This window comes from Balaenoptera musculus, chromosome X (assembly GCF_009873245.2).
Source record: "Balaenoptera musculus isolate JJ_BM4_2016_0621 chromosome X, mBalMus1.pri.v3, whole genome shotgun sequence".
Taxonomy (NCBI): domain Eukaryota; kingdom Metazoa; phylum Chordata; class Mammalia; order Artiodactyla; family Balaenopteridae; genus Balaenoptera; species Balaenoptera musculus.
Window position 1 is genome coordinate 116,759,505 of NC_045806.1, and position 20,862 is coordinate 116,780,366.

Here is a 20,862-nt window from a genome sequence, read left to right on the forward strand (position 1 = left end):
GAGTAGCCCCCGTTCACCGCAGCTAGAGAAAGCCCGCGTGCAGCAACGAAGCCCCAACGCAGCCAAAAATAAAAACAAACAAATAAATAAATAAATTTATTAAGAAAAAAAAAAACCTACCCCCAAAACTACACAAGTAGTGGCAGAGCTTATGATAACACCCAGATGTCTCTGCTCCTTTCATGTTTGCAGTGTCATCAAATCTGGTAGAGATGTCTGTTATTAGGAAGAAAAATTGAGTTAAATGCATTCATTCCTAATTTTTAACCCTTCCCACTGAGCTCACACACAGCCCAACAGAAAACCTCTTTCCATCTGCACAGACGTTCCTTGATACATGACAGAATGAAAATCCACTAGAGGCTACACAATTTAGATTATCCGACTCCAAAGCAAGAGAAAGCCTCAAGCAATACCATCTGATTATGCGATTTTGCTGCTGTGGAGAATTAATCAAATTCATCCTAGAGGTTCATCTGCTGCATGACACACTCATTCTTTGATAGCAAAACTCTTCTTTTCCTAGTACTTTCTTTTTTTTTAAAATTAATTTATTTTAATTTATTTATTTTTGGCTTGCTGGGTCTTTGTTGCTGTGCGCGGAATTTCTCTAGTTGCAGCGAGCGGGGGCTACTCTTCGTTGTGGTGCACGGGCTTCTCATTGCGGTGGCTTCTCTTGTTGCAGAGCATGTGCTCTAGGAACATGGGCTTCAGTAGTTGTGGCACGTAGGCTCAGAAGTAGTGGCTCGCGGGCTCTAGAGCGCAGGCTCAGTAGTTGTGGCGCACGGGCTTAGCTGCTCCGTGGCATGTGGGATCTTCCCGGACCAGGGCTCGAACCCGTGTCCCCTGCATTGGCAGGCAGATTCTCAACCATTGCGCCACCAGGGAAGCCCTTCCTAGTGCTTTCTGATCTTCATCTGTTACTGTGACTAGCATTTGAAAGAATGTAAATAAGCAGAAGGTTGCTTGATTCCTAATATCTATATAATCCTTTGTACTTATACAAAACCTGGGAAGATAGAAAGGGTCTCATTTCCACTATTACTTCTGAATATAAAATGAGTGAAAAGAGAAGGTAAGAAAGTCTAATAACTGGTAAATCATGAATAATTGAGATGCCATAACATTTGAAGAATGTGATTTAAATTATTTAACAATATTCATCAGTGGTCAAACAGAATTTTGTTGAAAAACTCAGTATATTCAGAAAAGCTAAACAAATATACACTGTACACCAACAACTTGACCTTGACCAACTTTTGTTACCTACAAAGTATTGGCTATTCCTTAAATATGGTTTATTTCTCCAATTAATAAGAGTGGGCCTTGGGGGGAAATAAAACCCTAAAATTTACCTAAAACCATGTTTTCTTTAACTCAAAGTAACATCTGTTGAATAAATAAATGAAATGAACCATATTCCTCTCCAGAATCATACAGGTAGAAAAATCAGTAAAAATCTGTTTTAAAAAAGACTAACTTCACAGTGAAGAAACCTGACAAATGCTACCCCAGCCAAGTGATCAAGTTAACATCATCAGTAGAAAGTCATGTTGATATTATGCATGGTGGATAAGATGCGATGAGGACAGCCCTTCACTTCTCCAGCCTTCCTCCTAAAAAGCCATAATCCACATCTTATCTTGAGAAAAACATCAAACAAATCCTAACTGAGGGATTTGCTACAAAATCCCTAACCGGTACTCCTCAAAACTGTCAACGTCATCAAAACCAAGGAAAGTTTGAGAAACTGTCACAGCCAAGAGGAGCCTAAGGAGACAGGATGACTAATTATGGTACGGTATTCTTGATGGGATCCTGGAACAGAAAAAAGGACATTAGGGACAAACTGAAGAAATGTGAATGAAGTATGGACTTTAGTTAGTAATAACATAACAATATTGGTTCATTAATTGTGACAAATGTACCATTACTAATATAAGATAATAATAAGGGAAACTGTGTAGGGCATATGTGAACTCTCTGTACCATCTTTGCAAAGTTCCTATAAATCTGAAATTATCCTAAAATGAAAAGTTTACAAAAAAAGTTTAAGACGAATTCTAAAAATAAGTACTGAATTCTTCCAGGTGCTGAACAGATACAAATATATAAGAAATATTAGACAGTAACATTAACAAATTAAGAGTATAAACCTAAATATTCTTTGACTGTTTTTTTTGGGGGGGCATATCTCTCAAATTGAGGGAGTCCTCTTAGACCTTATTAGCCAGAACTTGGATTAATAAATGTACGCAGCTAAAGGACTTCCCTGGTGGCACAGTGGTTAAGGATCCGCCTGCCAATGCAGGGGACACGGGTCCGAGCCCTGGTCCGGGAAGATCCCACATGCTGCGGAGCAACTAAGCCCGTGCGCCACAACTACTGAGCCTGCGCTCTAGAGCCCACTAGCCACAACTACTGAGCCCACGTGCCACAACTACTGAAGCCGGTGCGCCTAGAGCCCGTGCTCCGCAACAAGAGAAGCCACCGCAATGAGAAGCCCACACACCTCAACGAAGAGCAGCCCCCGCTCGCTGCAACTAGAGAAAAGCCCGTGCACAGCAACAAAGACCCAACATAGCCATAAATAAATAAATAAATAAATGTGCGCAGCTAAAAAATCCCCCAATTTTTTCTATTTGCCTTATGATAGATGTATTATCTTAAGTTATTTATATATCTAATTATAATGAGGCATGTTGCTTGCTATTTTCCCTACTGAGGAGTCAACCTAGAATCCAAAACTACTAATAATATACTAAAGGTTAACTTCACCAAAAAGTTTATTGTTTACTTTCTGTGTGCCTTTCAATCTTTCTGAGAAGTGCTTTAAGTGTATTTTAGGAGCCAAGAACATGAATTAGGGATGCGGTGAGGAAGAGTAAGTGGGGCTGCTGGAGACAATGTTCCCGTGGAGCTGACCCTGGTCATCAGTCTCTGAGCAAGTACTGTCACTTGTTTTAATTCCTTCTCCCTCATCCTTTGCTCCCTTTAAATCTGGTGATTTCTAGGAATGAACCTTCTTTATGACATATGCTGTATATTATTTGGTTTGAAGAAGCCTTGAGTTTGTGAAGTAAAGCGATGTTCTTTTTCAAAGCTCTCAGTTCTTAAAATATCAGAACTTGCAAAAAGCACATGCAGGGTTGTTATTATCCCTTCAGATCAATAGCTCAGTCACTGCTATGAGATATTAAAAAAGGAGTTAGGAAGACAAGCAAATCTTTTGGGCTGCATCTATTCTGGCAAAAGAAGCACAGTAGAGAGGCACCGACATATTAAAAACCATTTTAGCAAGTGAGTTCTTGCCAAGCAAAAGAAAATCCTGGGCCACTCTATCTACCCAAATGTTTTCATAGAGGTTTTAGCTAGCAGGCAATTAAATTCTAGGAGCAGCTACAGGCAAACAGAGGCTTGGAGGCTAAGGAATGAGAGTATATGTGGGCAACAGCTAGACACAGGAGCATTTGCAAAACCACGTTAGGTTCCCCTAACTTCCCCAGAACAAATATTCACTTTAATTTCAAATCCCTTCATCAGCTGAAATATACTTCACAATTTAAATAAGCATTTGAGGTCGGGGAGGGAGGAAGGCGGCAAGATGGTGTTGGAAAGCACTATGGTTTGCGTGGACAACAGTGAGTATATGCGGAATGGGGACTTCTTACCCACCCGGCTACAGGCCCAACAAGACACCGTCAACATAGTCTGTCACTCCGAGACCCTCAGCAACCCTGAGAACAACGCGGGCCTCATCACCCTGGCCAATGACTGTGAAGTGCGGACCACACTCACCCCTGACACCGGCCGCATCCTCTCTAAGCTCCACACTGTCCAACCCAAGGGCAAGATCACCTTCTGCACTGGCATCTGCGTGGCCCATCTGGCCCTGAAGCACCCACAGGGCAAGAATCACAAGATGCGAATCACTGCCTTTGTGGGAAGCCCCGTGGAGGGCAGTGAGAAGAATCTGGTGAAACTGGCTAAACGCCTCAAGAAGGAGAAAGTAAATGCTGACATTATCAATTTTGGGGAAGAGGAGGTGAACACAGCAAAGCTGACCGCCTTTGTAAACACACTGAATGGCAAAGATGGAACCGGTTCTCATCTGGTGACAGTGCCTCCTGGGCCCAGCTTGGCTGATGCCCTCATCAGTTCTCCGATTCTGGCTGGGGAAGACGGCGCCATGCTGGGTCTTGGTGCCAGTGACTTTGAATCTGGCATGGACCCCAGTGCTGATCCTGAGCTGGCCCTGGCCCTGCGAGTCTCTGTGGAAGAGCAGCGGCAGCCGCAGGAGGAGGCGGCGTGGTGGGCAGCTGCTGCCTCTGCCGCTGAGGTGGGAATTGCTACGACTGGGGCTGAAGACTCGGACGATGCCCTGCTGAAGATGACCATCAGCCAGCAGGAGTTTGGCCGCACTGGGCTCCCTGACCTAAGCAGTATGACTGAGGAAGAACAGAATGCTTATGCCATGCAGATGTCCCTCCAGGGCGCAGAATCTGGCCAGGCAGAATCAGCTGACATTGATGCCAGTTCAGCCATGGACACATCTGAGCCCGCCAAGGAGGAGGATGACTGTGACGTGATGCAGGACCCCGAGTTCCTTCAGAGTGTCCGGGAGAACCTTCCAGGTGTGGATCCCAACAATGAGGCCATCTGAAATGCCATGGGCTCCCTGGCCTCCCAGGCCGCCAAGGATGGCAAGAAGGACAAGAAGGAGGAGGACAAGAAGTGAGACTGGAGGGAAAAGGGGGCTGAGCCTGTTCAGGGGGCCGAGTAGGGCGGGGTGGGATATAGGGTTAGATGTGCTGTCTGTAACCACTGCAACCGAAATAAAGCTTGGCAACTTTTTTTCTTTAAAAAAAAAAATAAATAAAATAAGCATTTGAAACATGTCAACTGCATATACTTGTCTCCTGATTAAAGTAAAACTTAAAAGGAAACACCAAAAAATAATGGAGAAGGCCCCACTCAGCGAGAAAGATGTTATCTGGAATCTCATATTTAAAAAACAAACTCTTGGGACCTCCCTGGCAGTCCAGCGGTTAAGACTCCTCACTTCCACTGCAGGGGGCATGGGTTTGATCCCTGGTCGGGGAACTAAAATCCCACATGCCACGCAGTGCGGCCAAAAAAAAATTAAAAGCAAAGCACTCCAACACTAGAATCATGGGCATTATCAGTTTTACAAGCATTTCCTGGTATCAGATGGCACTAGATAAAAGTTAGATTCAGAGGGGGGAAGGTTGAAAAATATTATGGAATTTCTAAAGTCCAGGTTTGGGTTGATTGATCAAGCAGACCTTGTTTACATTTCAGTTGATATCTGAAGACAATTGATAAAATGGGGGTGGGGGAGGGTGGCAGCTGAAAAGTAGTTTATTACCACCCACTGTTGATTAGAAACAATGTACCTAATTTCAAAAGTAGGTTTAAGTTGCACTTCATATTTTACTTAGTCAGAGTCAACCTTCAGTCAGTATTTTTTGTTTGTTTGTTTGTTTGTTTGTTTTTTCAGTCAGTATTTTTATAGAACCCTGGTTCTCAAACATTATTCTGTATCAGCATCACCTGGAGGGTGTGTTACACCAGATTGTCAGGCCCCACCCGCAGTTTCTGATACAGTAGGTCTGAATCAGAAGCCTGGGCATTGCATTTCTAACAGCTCCCAGGTGATGCTGCTACTTGTCTTTTATAAACATTCCAACAACTTTAAAAAACCTATGATCAAATGTAAGCACCTCAATAAAATCTAAAACCAAATTTAAATAATTTGGGAATTTTCTGCCCTTTTTCTTTAGCAACAAATATTTCTTAAGAATTTATTCCAGTACTCAGCACTATACCAGACACTGGCCCTGGGCACAGAGCACTAAGTAAAAGCACATGTGCCCTTTTAAATTTTGTTCTAGGGGGAAGGCAGCTAATAACTAGCTCCAAGATTCATTATTAATTACAGTTGCAGAAAGACCTAAGTAAGAGAAGTACAAGGTGCTATGAGACCCCATTGAGACTGGGTGGTCTGACCGCAGCGGGGGGTCGGAAGGTTTCCTTAAGGATGCTTGAGTTTAGTACTGAAGGAATAGAAACGGGGCCCTTGGGGAAGGATTCCACACAGTGGGAGCAGTGTGCGGGAGGAGGGCAAGCCCTGAGGGAAGGCCAATGTGACTGCAGTGTACAAGGTGAGGGGCAAAGGTCAGAGATGTTATTGCACAGGCAGGCAGAGCCTGGTGTGCACAATAAGGAGTTGAAATCTTACTCTGTGAAGGGAACCACTAGGGATTCTTAGCATGAAACTGACTTAAACTAATGCTATGTTTTTAAAAAATCGGTCTAGCTGCTTCGCAGAGATGGATTAAGCTTGGCAAGACTGGATCCCAAAAATATTCAGGAGGCATAATCTTTGGAATTTGGTGAGGGACTGGGTAAGCTGGAGGGAGAGGAGAAAAGATTCAAGGGTAACTTCCAAGACTATAAAATGCTATGAAGTGATTAGCAGTGCTTTTCCAGTCTGACTTGAGTTTTTCTCTGTGGTGTAGCATGACAGGCAAAAAATGTATTTTATCTGTGCCTAGAAAAGGACTGGACTCACAAAAATACTTAAAATAGTAGGATAACAGATCAAATGCTTCCCTTTTCCAAGAAGAGAAAATTCCTTTTGAGAGCATTATATATTAAGCTCAAAGTTAACCTTACTGTCTCCTTTCATGATTGTGGAAGCAAAGACTTACAGGGTTACTCATTCTGTAGTCTGTGAACTACAAGAGCATTTTATTTTTACCTTTCTCATGGCATTTATCACTTCCTGCCTTGTATTTTCATTATGTATCTGTGTATCTTATCTCCTTTCCTAAACTGTAAGTTCTCTAATGAAAGATAATGATTACTAACATAGAAATAAACCCGAGACAATCTATCTACCCACATCTAGGGGTGTTGTAGGTGGGAAGGGCATTAGAGTAAAAACAGGCAGAAAATCCTTTTCTTTTGTCTCATTAACCAAACGGGTTGTTATTAAAAAAAAAAAAGTGATGCAGAAGTAGGAAAAGGTGCTTATTATGTATTTTACATTGACATATAACTTAAAGCAGCACTCGAATATAATTAAATAATGAAGTGTTGGAAACTACTGCTTTCTCTAACTGGAAGGGCAACTAAGCAAGATTTTGGATGACCAAGCGTGAACATGAAAATACTTCCATTCTTTTTATGTCACCACATCCTTAAAACTGCACTGACAATGGCTGACTGAAATTAACCAGAGTTCTACAGCAGACTCAAATCATCAATAATTCCTACACTTAGAAAAAAATCACCCTGCCACCCCCCAAACCCTATAAAACCAGTATGTGCAACACACTCTGAACTGAGTGTTGCAGAGGGATCTTAGTCCCTCCTTTCTTCGGGAGCTAAGTTTACTGTCTATCAAAGAGCCAAGAAAAAATCTCTCAGACAGATGCCTCAGTCCAGGTCCTAGCATGGTAATTCACCAATTCATTGTTTAAGGCTTTCTTGTACTGCTTGCTCTAAATTAAACTGTAGTATAATGGTGCCTTTTCCACTAACCTGAATACTTTCAGATAAGGTCTAAGATTCAGGCATGTAAAAGCCTACCCTGGGTTATGGTAACCTCAGAACAACTCAGAATGGTATTTCTTGCTCACAGACTTCATTCAGAGCTTTATTGAAATGGCACCTTGCCAATGAAGCCTTCCTTCGTTGCTCTATTGAAAAATTGCAACCGCTACCACCTGATACTTCCTAACTTCCTTCCCTGCTTTCTCTTCCCTTTACCACTCATCACTAGCATACAAGATATTACAATTATTTATCTTGTTTATTGTCTGTCTCCCTGTCTACTGGTTGTCCCCCCAAATCTGTTCTTCCTTTCTTCCTGAGCACCTGGCTTTCCAGCTAGAAACTGCATTTTTCTATCTCCCTTATGGCTAGGGAGGACCACGTGACTAAGATTTCACCAAAGGTATATGTGTAATAGTGATGTGTGAAACTTCCTGGTCATTTTCCTAAAGAAGCTTGCCCTGGACCCCTCTTTCCCTCTAGCTGGCTGGAACCTGAAAACCAAATGCTGAGGAAGGCAGAACTGCCCCACTAGCCTGGGACCCTAGATGATCTCATGGAATAGAAGCTGCCTCCTTGCCCTGGGCTATTACAGGCCAGAAAGACAAAGATCTACCTTTCGCTGGCCATTGTATTTTGGAGCTCTCAGCTTATCCTTTACCCTAACAATACCCTCCCCCATTAAAATGTAAGGTCCATGGGGGCAGAGATATTAATCTGTTTTGCTCACCAGTGCATCCCTAGCAAGTAGAAGTGCCTGACACAGGGTACGGTACTTAATATTTGTGAATTGATTAAATAGACAACTTCATTATTATCACTTCCACATCTTCAAACCACCTTCACGGCTTCAAGAAGTTCGGATTACAAGATCCAAATTGCTCCTAAGACAGCGCCCCAGAAGTTCCTATACTCCATTCATTGCCATCTTCCCCCTCCTCCACTGAGTGTGCCCTTCAGCCCCACTAGCCTCCTTTTCAGTTTCCCAACGTGCCTGGCTCTTGCCCAACTCAGGGCCTTTGAACAAGCTGGTTCCAGTATCTACTCCCAAACCCCTCTGCAGAAGTAGCCCCTCCTTCCTGCAGTTATCTGCTTATATGCCATCTCCTCTGACAGAGCTTGCTGGCTACCCTATCAAAAACAGACCTTATTTCTGTTATCTCTGTTTCTAATTCATTTTATTCAAAACTTATGAAAGTGAGTAATTATAATATTTGTTGCCTTATTTTCTTTTTAAATTTTTATTTATTTATTTATTTATTTTTTGGGCTGCTTTGGGTCTTCGTTGCTGTGCATGGGCTTTCTCTAGTTGCAGCGAGCGGAGGCTTCTCTTGATGCAGAGCATGGGCTCTAGGCGCGTGGGCTTCAGTAGCTGTGGCTCGTGGGCTCTAGAGCGCAGGCTCAGTAGTTGTGGCGCACGGGCTTAGCTGCTCCACAGCATGTGGGATCTTCCCAGACCAGGGCTCGGACCCGTGTCCCCTGCATTGGCAGGCGGATTCTTAACCACTGCGCCACCAGGGAAGTCCCTGTTGCCTTATTTTTAAACTGTAAATTAGATTATAAGTTCCATAAGGACACGAACCACTTCTGTTTTTATTTACTACACTATCCTCTTTGCTTAGCATAGTGCCTGGCCGGTCATAAGAGGTCAAAAGGTGCTGAGTGTTTATTTTTAAATATTTTGAAGTAGACTTGAGTTAAAGCATATGTAGCTCTCCCATAAATGTAGTCTTCAAATGTCCTTGACTACCAACCTGACAATAATGTAAGCTTCTACTTATGGGGATATAAACCAATGCATATTTCGGTATGCTTTTAATTGTTTTCCTAGACGACCTGGTGGAATTTGAATGACTCCTATTGGTATGATGGACCAAGGGCAACTTTTACAAGGATGTCTCAAATGCAGGTTCATATGGGCATATACAATTCAAAATAAATGATGATTATGTTTTGGGGGCATGCCAACTGGCCTCCCAGGACCTCAAACCCAAAGATCAAAGATTCTTTCATCTCTAAGGTCAAGGTTTCAGTTCATCAATTTGCTTCTGGATTATGTAATCTGAGGTGGCCCTCTAGAACTGTGTGGGCACCAGCCAAACTGGGTACTCCAGAACACTCTGGAGGTATTCAGTAATTCAGACTTTTAAAAATGCTGTTTATAAAAAATGCCGTTTCCTTCGGCATCTTATCTGTGGTGGTGGATATACAAACATACACATGGGATAAAACTGCATAGAAATAAATACACACACACACACACACAAATGAGTACAAGTATACCTGGAGAAATCTGAATAAGATCAGTGGATGTTATCAATGTCAGTACCCTGGTTGTGACGTTATACTACAGTTTTGCAAGATGTTACCATAAACTGGGTAAAGGGTACACGGGATCTCTATTATTTCTTACAACTGCATTATCTCAATAAATTTCAATTAAAAAGTGCTGCTTCAACACAGAAACTAGGATGTTGCAGGATTCAACTGGTTATTTTCTGAAGAACACAGGAAGGAAGAGGCTGGGGAAATGAGAGAAAGAGAAGTAAAGTAGGAGAGAATATAAAACCTCACAGTGGGAGAGATTACTAAAAGAACAGTGCAATCTCTGAAAATATACGCACATATCCTGTCTTCTTCAGGTCACAGCGTCAAAGAATAAAAGGTTGTTACAGAACACCCAGTTCAACTGCATTTTAAAGTTCTGAAAAATGAGGCTCAAAAAATAATTTGCCAAATTTTAAAACTTTTAGAAAAAATAATAAGGAGACTACTTTTCCAACTTTGGCATAGGGAAGGATTGCTTAATCAAGACACATAAAGCAGTAACCATAAAGAAAGAAACCAAAAAATTTGACTACATTAAAGTTAAGAACTTCTTTATCAAAAGACATACAAATATATGCGAAGCCACAAATTAAGTTATTTGCAAAAAATATAACCAACAAAGGATTAATCTCCTGAATATGAAAAGGACTCATAATTATAAATCAGTATGAGAAAGATAAACCAACAGAAAACAGTTAAAAGACATGAACAAGTATTTCACAGGGGAAACATAAATGGCCCAAAAACGTATGCAAAGATGTTTAACCTCATTAGTAATCAGAGAACCAACAAAATGTAAGAAGTCAATATCAAGGGCAAGTATATGAAGCAACGGGAACTCATACATTGCTAGTGGGAGTGCATACTGGTAAAACCACTTTGGAGAACAATTTAATCTCTTCTTGTAAAGTTGCACATTTCAAGAGTTATTATGTGTATTTGTTTTCCTATACATATGCTTGAGTGTGTGTTTGTATATGTATATGTGTATCCTACACGCATTGGGGGGGAACCCCTTTTATAAATATACACTAAAAGACACATTTTCTGGTCATACAGAAAAAAAAAAAAAAACCCTGCAAATAACCTATAGGTTCATTGACAGAAGAATGGGTAAATTCTAGTATATTCCCAAAGTAAAATATTCAGCAGTGACAATGAATCAACTATAGCTACATAAAACCTTATGAAGGATCTTAGCAATTTAATATTGAGTAAGAAAAAAAAACCAGTATACTATTTCTATAAGCTCAAGAAAACTAAATAATATATTATCTAAATTTGCATATATATGTGTTAAAAGTATTTTTGAAAGCAACAGAATGATTCACAGAAATAAGGTTAATAGTTACAGGGTTGGGGGGAGGCAGGGGGATGAGATAAGAAAGGAGCACACAGGTAGAATTATATTGGTAATGGTTTAATTCTGAAGTTGGGGTGCAGGTATGTGAGTGGTCATTTTATTATTATGCATATATTTAACACGTGTCCTTCTATATGCACCGAATATTACACTTGTAAAAGACAATGTATTTAAAAACGAAGTGATTTTCCTAAGGCTACAGTGCTGGTTAGTGGAGGCACCATAACAGAGAAGTTTCCAGCCCCATACCTCAAAAAACTTCCACAATGCTAGGTATATATTAGGAACAAAAGAGACATTTGTTGATGCAACATGAATTTCATGACTATGTAAAATATTAATTCCAAACATGGATTCTATAAATCCATTAGTATGTCTTTTGGTTTGATTTCATTTTGATTAAACTGCCTTCATTAGTATGTTTGATAAGTAGTATGTCTAAATTTGCACAACAATATTTTAATTATACTGCTTCACATTTCAAAACACGGATATATATTCTACTGACACTTTTCATCAAACTGGTTCTCAAATATGTACATGTGAATTGTCTTCTTATTGCCCCTACTGTGTCCTAGCAGCTGTGACTCAGCCAATCCAAGTGCTGCCTCTCTATCTACCATTGTGCAGCTAACTGTGTTCAGGAGTAGAGATGAGTAAGAGTGTCTTTGCGAATTAACGTCAGGTGGCCACTGGCAAAGACAGTGGTGCTGCTCCCCAGGAAGCCTGCCCATCATATTTCAGTACCACCAAAAATGCTCTCCTCCATTAGAGCTGTTAGCTAAGAGGTTAATATAATCAGAGTTAAGTTCATTTCTAGAACATAGTACTAACAAAGGCATGCGTCTACATTTGATCCCCCCATCACTCAGGTCAGTATAAAACGAAAAGCACAACCACTTTTAAAAGCCCATGAAAGTCTGTCGTTATTTCCATCCAAAGTACAGACAATTTAGTTCACACTCGTTACTGTTAAAGAAGAAATGAAATTTGGGGCAGAGTATAGTCAAATGAGCAACCAAGAGATGGAGACCTCCCTCCCTTCCTCCCTCCTTACAAAAAAAAAAAAAGAGAGAGAGAGATGAAGACCCAACGAGTAACAGAGATAAACAACCCAATAGAAAATAGTCAAAAATCAAGTATACTCCAATAAAAATTAATTTAAAAAAAGAAAAGATAATAGTCAAAAAATTCCACTGCTAGACTATGAAGCCTAAACATTTATACGACATTATAAAGCTGGGAGAGAACTTAAATATTGATGACCCAGGAGCCCTCGCAGTTCAAAGAGGAAACTGAGGACATACATTACAGAGCTGAGCCTGGAATTCCTATTTCTGAACTCCCATTCACTGAATAATCTTGGACAAGCCATTTGCCCTCTTTCTGTCCATTTCTTCAGCTGTAAAATGAAGAGGCTGGACAACTAAAAGGTCTCTAAGATCTTTTACCAGTTCCAGGACTTCAATGAGCCTTACAGACCAAGTAGCAGTCGAAGCCCTTCATTTTACAGATGGTAAGGCTAGCAGACTACAGTTACTTATGGTAAAGTCTCCCATTCCTGGTCTATACACACTTTAGATTTGTTCATTCATCTTCACATGATCCTAGGACATAAGTGTGATGGTTAATTTTATGTGGCATCTTGACTGTGCCACATACTGCCCAGATATTTGGTCAGACATTCTGGGTTTGTCTGTGAGGGTATTCCTGGATGAGATTAACATCTGAATTGGTAAACAGAGTAAAAAAAATTGCCCTCCATAATGTGAGTGGACCTCATTCAACCAGTTGAAGGCCTAAATAAAACAAAAAGACCGAGACTTCCCTGGTGGCGCAGTGGTTAAGAATCCGCCTGCCAATGCAGGGGACACAGGTTCGATCCCTGGTCAGGGAAGATCCCACATGCCGCGGAGCAACTAAGCCCGTGTGCCACAACTACTGAGCCTGCGCTCTAGAGCCCACGCACCTAGAACCCGTGCTCCGCAACAAAGAAGCCACTGCAATGAGAAGCCTGCGCACTGCAACAAAGAGTAGTCCCTGCTTGACGCAACTAGAGAAAGCCCACACACAGCAACGAGGACCCAACGCAGCCAAAAAAGGAAGGAAGGAAGGAAGGAAGAAAGGAAGAAAGGAAGGAAGAAAGAAAGGCTGACCTTCCTCGGAGTAAGAGGCAACTCCTACTGCCTAATGGCCTTTAAGCTGGGACACTGGTTTAACTGGCCTTGGGACTTGAACTGAAGCACTGGCTCCTCCTGGGCATCAAGCCTAACGCTAGCCTTTGGACTGGAACTTACACCATCAGCTCTCCAGGTTCTCTGGCCTTCCCACTCAGACTGGAACTTCACCATTGGTCTCCTGGTCTCCAGCTTGCTGACTCCAGGTCTTGGGACTTCTCAGCCTCCATAATCATGTGAGCCAATTCCTTGTAAGCCTTGTAAGCCAATTCCTTGTAAGTTTCTTTATATGTGTATGTGTGTGTGTGTGTGTGTGTGTGTGTGTAAATATGTGTACACATATATATATATGAAGAAATTTATTTAAATATTTACATGTAAATAATATTAACGGGGCTTCCCTGGTGGTGCAGTGGTTGAGAACACGGGTTCAAGCCCTGGTCTGGGAAGATCCCACATGCCGTGGAGCAACTAAGCCCGTGCGCCACAACTATTGAGCCTCAGCTCTAGAGCCCGCGAGCCACAACTACTGAGCCCGTGTGCCACAACTACTGAAGCCTGCATGCCTAGAGCCCCTGCTCCACAACAAGGGAAGCCACCGCAATGAGAAGCCTGCGCACCGCTACGAAGAGTAGCCCAAGCTCGCCGCAACTAGAGAAAGCCCGCGCGCAGCAACAAAGACCCAATACAGCCAAAAATAAATAAATTAAATAAATTAATTAAAAATAAAAATAAATAAATAAATAATATTAACCATTAGTAGTTGTGGCGCATGGGCTTAGTTGCTCCCGGCATGTGGGATCTTCCTGGACCAGGGCTCGAACCCATGTCCCCTGCATTGGCAGGTGGATTCTTAACCACTGCACCACCAGGGAAGTCCCTACATGTAAATAATATTAAAATAATAAATATATAGGTATTTACACATACACAAAGACCCTGTTGGTTGTTTCTTTGGAGAACCCTGACTAATAAAATAAGCAAATGTGTATAATGAACTAATGCTTATAAAGCACTTAAAACTGTCAGGAATTTACTACTCTGGTTTTAGCTGTTATCATAATGGTAAGAAGGCAAAGACAATTTACAACTAAAACAATTCCATAAACCTGCAGAATATCAATGGAGTCATAGATCAGTAATTCAAGGCCCTGAATGGAATAGTTATTTTTGTACACAGCCTAACAGAACACAAATGCTTACACTGAAGGTAAAACGAAAAAATAAAAAGATAAAAAAGAAAACTCATTTTGAATTTTGATCCATATAAAATAAAAAGATTATTTCCATCCTCATGTATTAAGGGCTTAAATGAGACCCTTACCACTATCATTTCTGACTATCTGGTACCCAGCAAAACTGCAATAAACTCACAAAAACAGTAACATTAGAAGTACTTACACCTCTATATAACCATTTTTTAAATTTAAAAAACAAGTATTTGTAAAATAGCTAGACTAAAAAGTTATCAAGAAGACTTACAAAATGAAACAAACACTTTAATCAGTAAATACGTCATTTCTTATTTATAGTGAAGTATTTTTATTGTATTTATTATTATTATTTTGGCCGCAGCGCAGGGCTTGTGGGATCTTAGTTCCCTGACCAGGGATTGAACCTGGGCCCTGGCAGTGAAAGCGTCGAGTCCTAACCATTGGACCACCAGGGAATTCCCGAAGTGAGTACTTTTAAAGTATAACAGCAAACTTCAAGAAAGTCAATGTTGTAAATGTGTGTACAACAGTGATGCTCATAAATATAAAGTTATTCATTAAGTATATCAGAGACCATTAAATACTTAAAAATATAATGAAAAAGAGATATTATATTGTATATATTCAAAACACAGCATGCTAGAGGAAATGACTTCATTTCTAAAATATGAGTAGAGATCTTTTTTTTAACTGAACACAACAGTGATGTCTAAAGACTGGACAATTTGATCTCTCAGTCAAGCTCTCAAACTCTATGATTATAAATGGGAAATAAGATTAAAAATACAGATAGGAATCAAATTTCATTCAGTCAGCAAATATTTATTGAGCATATACTACATGTCAGGCACTGAAGCATTAGGATAAGCAATAAGCAAAAATGGTTCTTACCTTCATGGAATTTACTACATAGGGGAAAGCGTGATACTATGTAAGTAGCAAAAAAATATAATATGCTAATGTAAAGTCAACTGTGATAAAGAATATAAAAGAAAGGTTCGTAGTGCTATGAGAACCTGGGAACCTGCCATTGTCTGAGGGAAGGACACGGGACAGCTTCCTTGGGGAAGTGATAATTAAGCCGAGCCCTGAGAGATGAGTAAGAGTTCAGGCAACTGACTAAAACAGAGAAGTTTACCAGACAAGGGAAATGGTATATACAAAGGTCCTTTGGCAGATGTAAGGTAAAAAAGTGAGGAAGACATTTTGCAGTAACAGAAAGATCCATCCTAAAATCCACAAAGAATCTCACGGGATCCTGGATAGCCAAAACAATCTTGAAAAAGAACAAAGTTGGAGGCCTCATACTTTCTGACTTCAACTTATTACAAAACTATGGTAATCAAAACAGCGCAGTACTGGCATAAAGACATATAGACTTCTACTGAGTCATAAAAAGGAATGAAGTACTAACACATGCTATGACACGGATAAACCCTGAAAACATACTAAATGAAATAAGTCAATCACAAAAGAGCACATATTGCATATAGAGTCGATTTACATGAAAGGCCCAGAACAGGCAAACCCACAGATCTGCAGATTGGTGGTTGCCAGGGGCTGAGGAGAGGGATTGGGACTAACAGCTAATAGGTACAGGGCTTCTTTTTGGGGTGATGCAAATATCCTGGAATTAGACTGTGGTGATGGTTGCACAACATAATGAATATACTAAAAACCACTTACCTGTAAACTTTAAAATGGCAAATTTTTTGTCATGTGAATTTTATCTCAATTTTAAAAAGTGAAAGAAAAAAAAGTGAGGAAGAGTGCAAGCTGACACTGGTCAGGTCTTTATCCAGAGAGTACTGGAAAGTCACTGAAGGCTTTCAGATATGAATCTGTAAAAGATCCCTCTGATGCTGTGTGGAGGACGGATTGGAGCATGCAGGAGTAGATGAGATCATCTATTGCAATGGTCAGCATAAGTGATAGTGGTAGTTTGGACTTGGATGGTGGTAGGGAAAGGAGAGAAGTGGATGGATTTGAGAGCTCTTTCAGAAACAGAACCTACTGGATTTCCTGAGATTAGATGTAGGAGATAAAGGGAAAGGGGCTATTAAGGATGACTGCTAGGTTTCTAGCTTGAGCTACTGGGTAGAGGATGGTGCCATTTATTCAAAGACAGAAGACTGGAGGAGGAACAAATATGAAAGAGAAGGGATGCTGATGACTTGCACTAGAGTGGCAGTCATGATGATAAAGCAAAGTGGCATCAACAGCTTGTGGTGATGAATTGGTTATGTGGGAATAAGACACAATTCATGTTCTGGTAAGGCACAATGAAGGTCAAGTCTGAATGTCTATTAAGAGCCATGTTGTTTAGTGACAGTGAAACAGAAGTGTTACTATAAGGAATGTGCTCCTGGACAAAGGCCTGATCCCCGGCTTTTTACAATGACCACCAGTACTCAAGATAATAAACTACCGCATTGTCCCCATGTAGTAAAAGTTTCTGAAAGTGTGCACTTATTATGTAAGCAGGACAACTAAATAACCAGTCATATGATATTATATGAAACAGGGTCATGAAATATTACCCCAAATGTTTATTCCATCCCAGTTCCTGTATCGAAATCAGAAGACTGAGGACCGCCACCACTGGAATTAGGATTTCAGAAAAGAGTGTCTACTGGGAGATTCCTACAGCTATTACTGTGGAAATGAAAGCCACCTTATGTCTGCTTTCAGTGCTCCCTGTCTAAAAGTCTAAATTTCACCACAGCAAACATAAGCCATTGAAGATTAAGGTTTCTGTCTCTCTGCTACATTAAGAGTTGGAACCTAAGTCCTCTCAATTGACTGGTTCCCCTGCTCTAAGTGCCATAAGGAATAACTCGGCTTGATTGCTCAGGTAAATGCCTCCTCCTGTAATGAGGTTGCCGATCCCTAGAATCCCATGAACTTTAATTCCTTGGGTTCCCTACCACCTCGTTCACATGCTACCTCCTCTACAAATCCCTCCTCCTCCACCCACTGCTTCCAAAGATTTGGTGCCCTCGTCTCAATGCCTGCGGCACTTACTGTGTGTGCCTTCAAGAAGATAGCACTGATGACCTACTGCCTTGTGAGGAGGTTGGTCCTGTGTGTGGTCTTCTGTCTCTAATAGACTGCAAGCTACTGGAGAGCAAGGCTGTGCCTTACATACCTCTATAGCAACCAAGCAGGGCAGGAGTGTTCAAAGGAAGCTTTTGATTCATATGGATGTTTCCAGAAAAGAAGCCAAAGTAAATTGTGCACTATATTATAGATCCCTCAATCCATATTACTGCAAACGACATTAATTGTGAAGCTTAAAGAACATCCCCAACTGCTTACACAACAGGTGTAACTTACAGAATCTGCTCTACCCAGCTGTAACTTGCTTGTGACAGTTCCCTCCTGGCTTCTGCTCCCTGTTGATCTGCAGGATTACTGCATCTTCCAGTAGGATTTCCTGATTTATTCTTTGTCCAAAAACATAAAAGAATTATTAATTTTCCCTTTTGATAACAGTTTTCAAAAAAAGGCTGAAACTTAAGAATAACCAGAGAGATATCTCTGGGGTTTTCCATGACCATAGAACTCAAAGAACAATCCTGAAGTAAAACAGTATTTATAAATATTTCCATAAAATTCATTCATTAGCCCAAGAATTTTGTTTTCCTTTTGGCAACTTTTCCTATATAATCATCCTTAACTAAATACTCTTCATTATGCCCGCTCTTTGGAATTATGTTACCCAAAAGGATTTTTAAAATCAGCTGCCTATGAGCTAACACCTAGCCATGTATAGAATGGGATGAATTAATGATGCAAATGAGTGTTGGGACTATGTAATTGGATGGAACGAAGAGGAGTGGGGGCAGTGATGAAAGTACCAAAGTCAGAAAAAATGAAAATCCACGAACTCTGTGATGCTCCAGAGAGGAAACCAGCAAGTGTTGACGCTAAACTGGAAGAAACATCAATACTTCCTGGCTCCCCCACTGGGTGCATCAATTTACCACCGGCAGGCTGCTCTTCTGCTGCAAGTGACAAATAGTGAATGCATGCAACAATATGAAAAGGAATGACCCATAATCCAGAAGCATGGTATGTGCAGCAATGAAAAAAAGGTGGTGATTGCTGGGAGTCTCAGATAGACTCAGTTCTGCTGCTTGATTAGCTTAATGACCGAGGGCAAGTCACTTCCATTCACTGAAAAATACCAGGATTTCCTAACAGCATGTAGGAAAAAGTTAACAGAGCAGGTCTGAGACTGACTGCTACTCTTTTTTAAAAAATAAATAAATAAATAAATTTATTTATTTATTTATGGCTGTGTTGGGTCTTCGTTGCTGTGTGGTGTTCAGTAGTTGTGGCACACGGGCTCAGTAGCTGTGGCTTGCGGGCTCTAGAGCACAGGTTCAGTAGTTGTGGCGCTCGGGCTTAGTAGCTCTGCAGCATGTGGGATCTTCCCGGACCAGGGCTTGAACCCGTGTCCCCCGCACTGGCAGGTGGATTCTTAACCACTGTGCCACCAGGTAAGTCTGTGACTGCTATTCTTAAAAAGGTCTGCTTACAAGGTTGGTACCCTTGACACAAACACAGTTGTTATCTGGGGAATTGGGTTTGTGCTAAAGGCATAATTGTTATCAAGAAAACTGCTCTGGGGGGACCTTCCTGGTGGTCCAGTGGTAAAGAATCTGCCTTCCAATGCAGGGGACACAGGTTCGATTGCTGGTCATCGGGGAACTAAGATCCCACATGCCGAGGGGCAACTAAGCCCGCGAGCCACAACTACTGAGCTTGCGCGTCTCAACGAGAGAGTCCTCGTGCCACAAACTACAGAGCCTACGCCCTCTGGAACCCATGCGCCACAAGTAGAGAGAAAAAACCCGCACGCCACAACTAGAGAGAAGCCCGCGCACCACAAGGAAGAGGCTGCGGTGCAACAAAAGATACCGCATGCCGCAACAAAGCTCCCCCGCCCCACCGCATATTGCAACTAACACCCGACGCAGCCCCCCAAAAAAAAAAAAAAACCTGCTGATTTTTTCAATACCGACGTGATAAAGAGACCAGGAAAATACAGCCACCATAATGCTTTAAGACAGCATATAATGGAGGAGTCTAAAAAAATACACGGTATCTGCTTCAACAGGGTAGTCTGCACCAATCCTCCCATATTCTATTAAATAAATATGGGGCAAAAAACTGATGACAATCTGTATTTCACAAATACATATTAACCTCCCAAATCTGGATATCCACGGTCCAACATTATCTATAAACCTCAGATAATCAAGAAGTCAGCCGAACCAGCAATCCCTCCATACACCGCAGTAATTGAGGGGTTGTCTGCCAGTGTGCTGGCACAGGGCACCCTGCGCCCATATCTGCAGTGCTGATTACTCATTCATCATTAAACTGCGGTAGTGTTAACATATGCTGCAGTTGTGCTAATGTTTGTTTAACAATCACCACTGATCTACCTTTATCCCAGGCCAGGAAGGTAAGTGTTAAGTGAACGGAAATAAACTTGAAAACAGCACCTACTTCACTTGTGGAAGCCTCGAACCTCACTCCGCCCAACCAGAAAATTCCTCCCAATCTCAAGAATTCCAGATGCAAAAGATTATTCCATATAAAGCACTAGATGTACAGGAAACCCCACCACCTTGAGGGGGAAAAAAAAGTGTTTTTATTTTGTGTCCCATGCTTTCACCTCTTTGGGAGAACTGATCAACCAGGTTAGACAAGCAGTCAGCCTTAATGATTTTTTTCCATCACTCAACAAACCAGTATTTGAATTCACTCATGGGCTAGTTCTCTGCACATCATCCAGACACAGGGATGTTAGTTATGGTTCTCCCAGGGGCCACTGGCCATCCTTTACCTCCCAGAACCCACTGCCCAGCTGCTCATTTGGACAGTTCCATCAATATGAAAATGGCCAGCTTTACCTGCTCAAATCTCACCTCTGCTAAAACCTCATTAAGAGCGCTGGAAAATACCTGATTTGTACGCACTCAATATTACCCACTAAAGGTTTGAATTATGAACAATAATCATAAACAGAAGGAGCAAATGGTAAACCCTTATAGAAGGTATTTAGAAGACATTCAGAGTTTTATGTTGCTTCATCAGTAAAAGCCAGATCAGGAAAAAAAAAGAAAAAACTTGTGTTCAGGTTATTTAATATTTATTTCAAGTAATAGTGATTCATTTCTAAATA

General features: G+C 41.2%; 2 protein-coding genes across 6 annotated transcripts in view; one reads left to right on the forward strand and one right to left on the reverse strand.

The window, feature by feature from the left end:
* The window catches only part of ATP11C (ATPase phospholipid transporting 11C), a 167,102-nt gene that overhangs the window by 139,386 nt on the left and 6,854 nt on the right, over positions 1 to 20,862 (reverse strand). The gene's annotated exons all lie outside the window — the stretch shown is intronic.
* LOC118888723 (26S proteasome non-ATPase regulatory subunit 4-like) lies at positions 3,585 to 4,756 on the forward strand. The gene has a single exon (XM_036840112.1). It carries the CDS (start codon positions 3,605 to 3,607, stop codon positions 4,661 to 4,663), a length of 1,059 nt encoding a protein of 352 aa, XP_036696007.1. The 5' UTR covers positions 3,585 to 3,604; the 3' UTR covers positions 4,664 to 4,756.

What these genes read in the sequence shown, in the direction of transcription:
- LOC118888723 (XM_036840112.1), top strand. Translation starts at nt 3,605, where the DNA reads ATGGTGTTGGAAAGCACTATGGTTTGCGTGGACAACAGTGAGTATATG.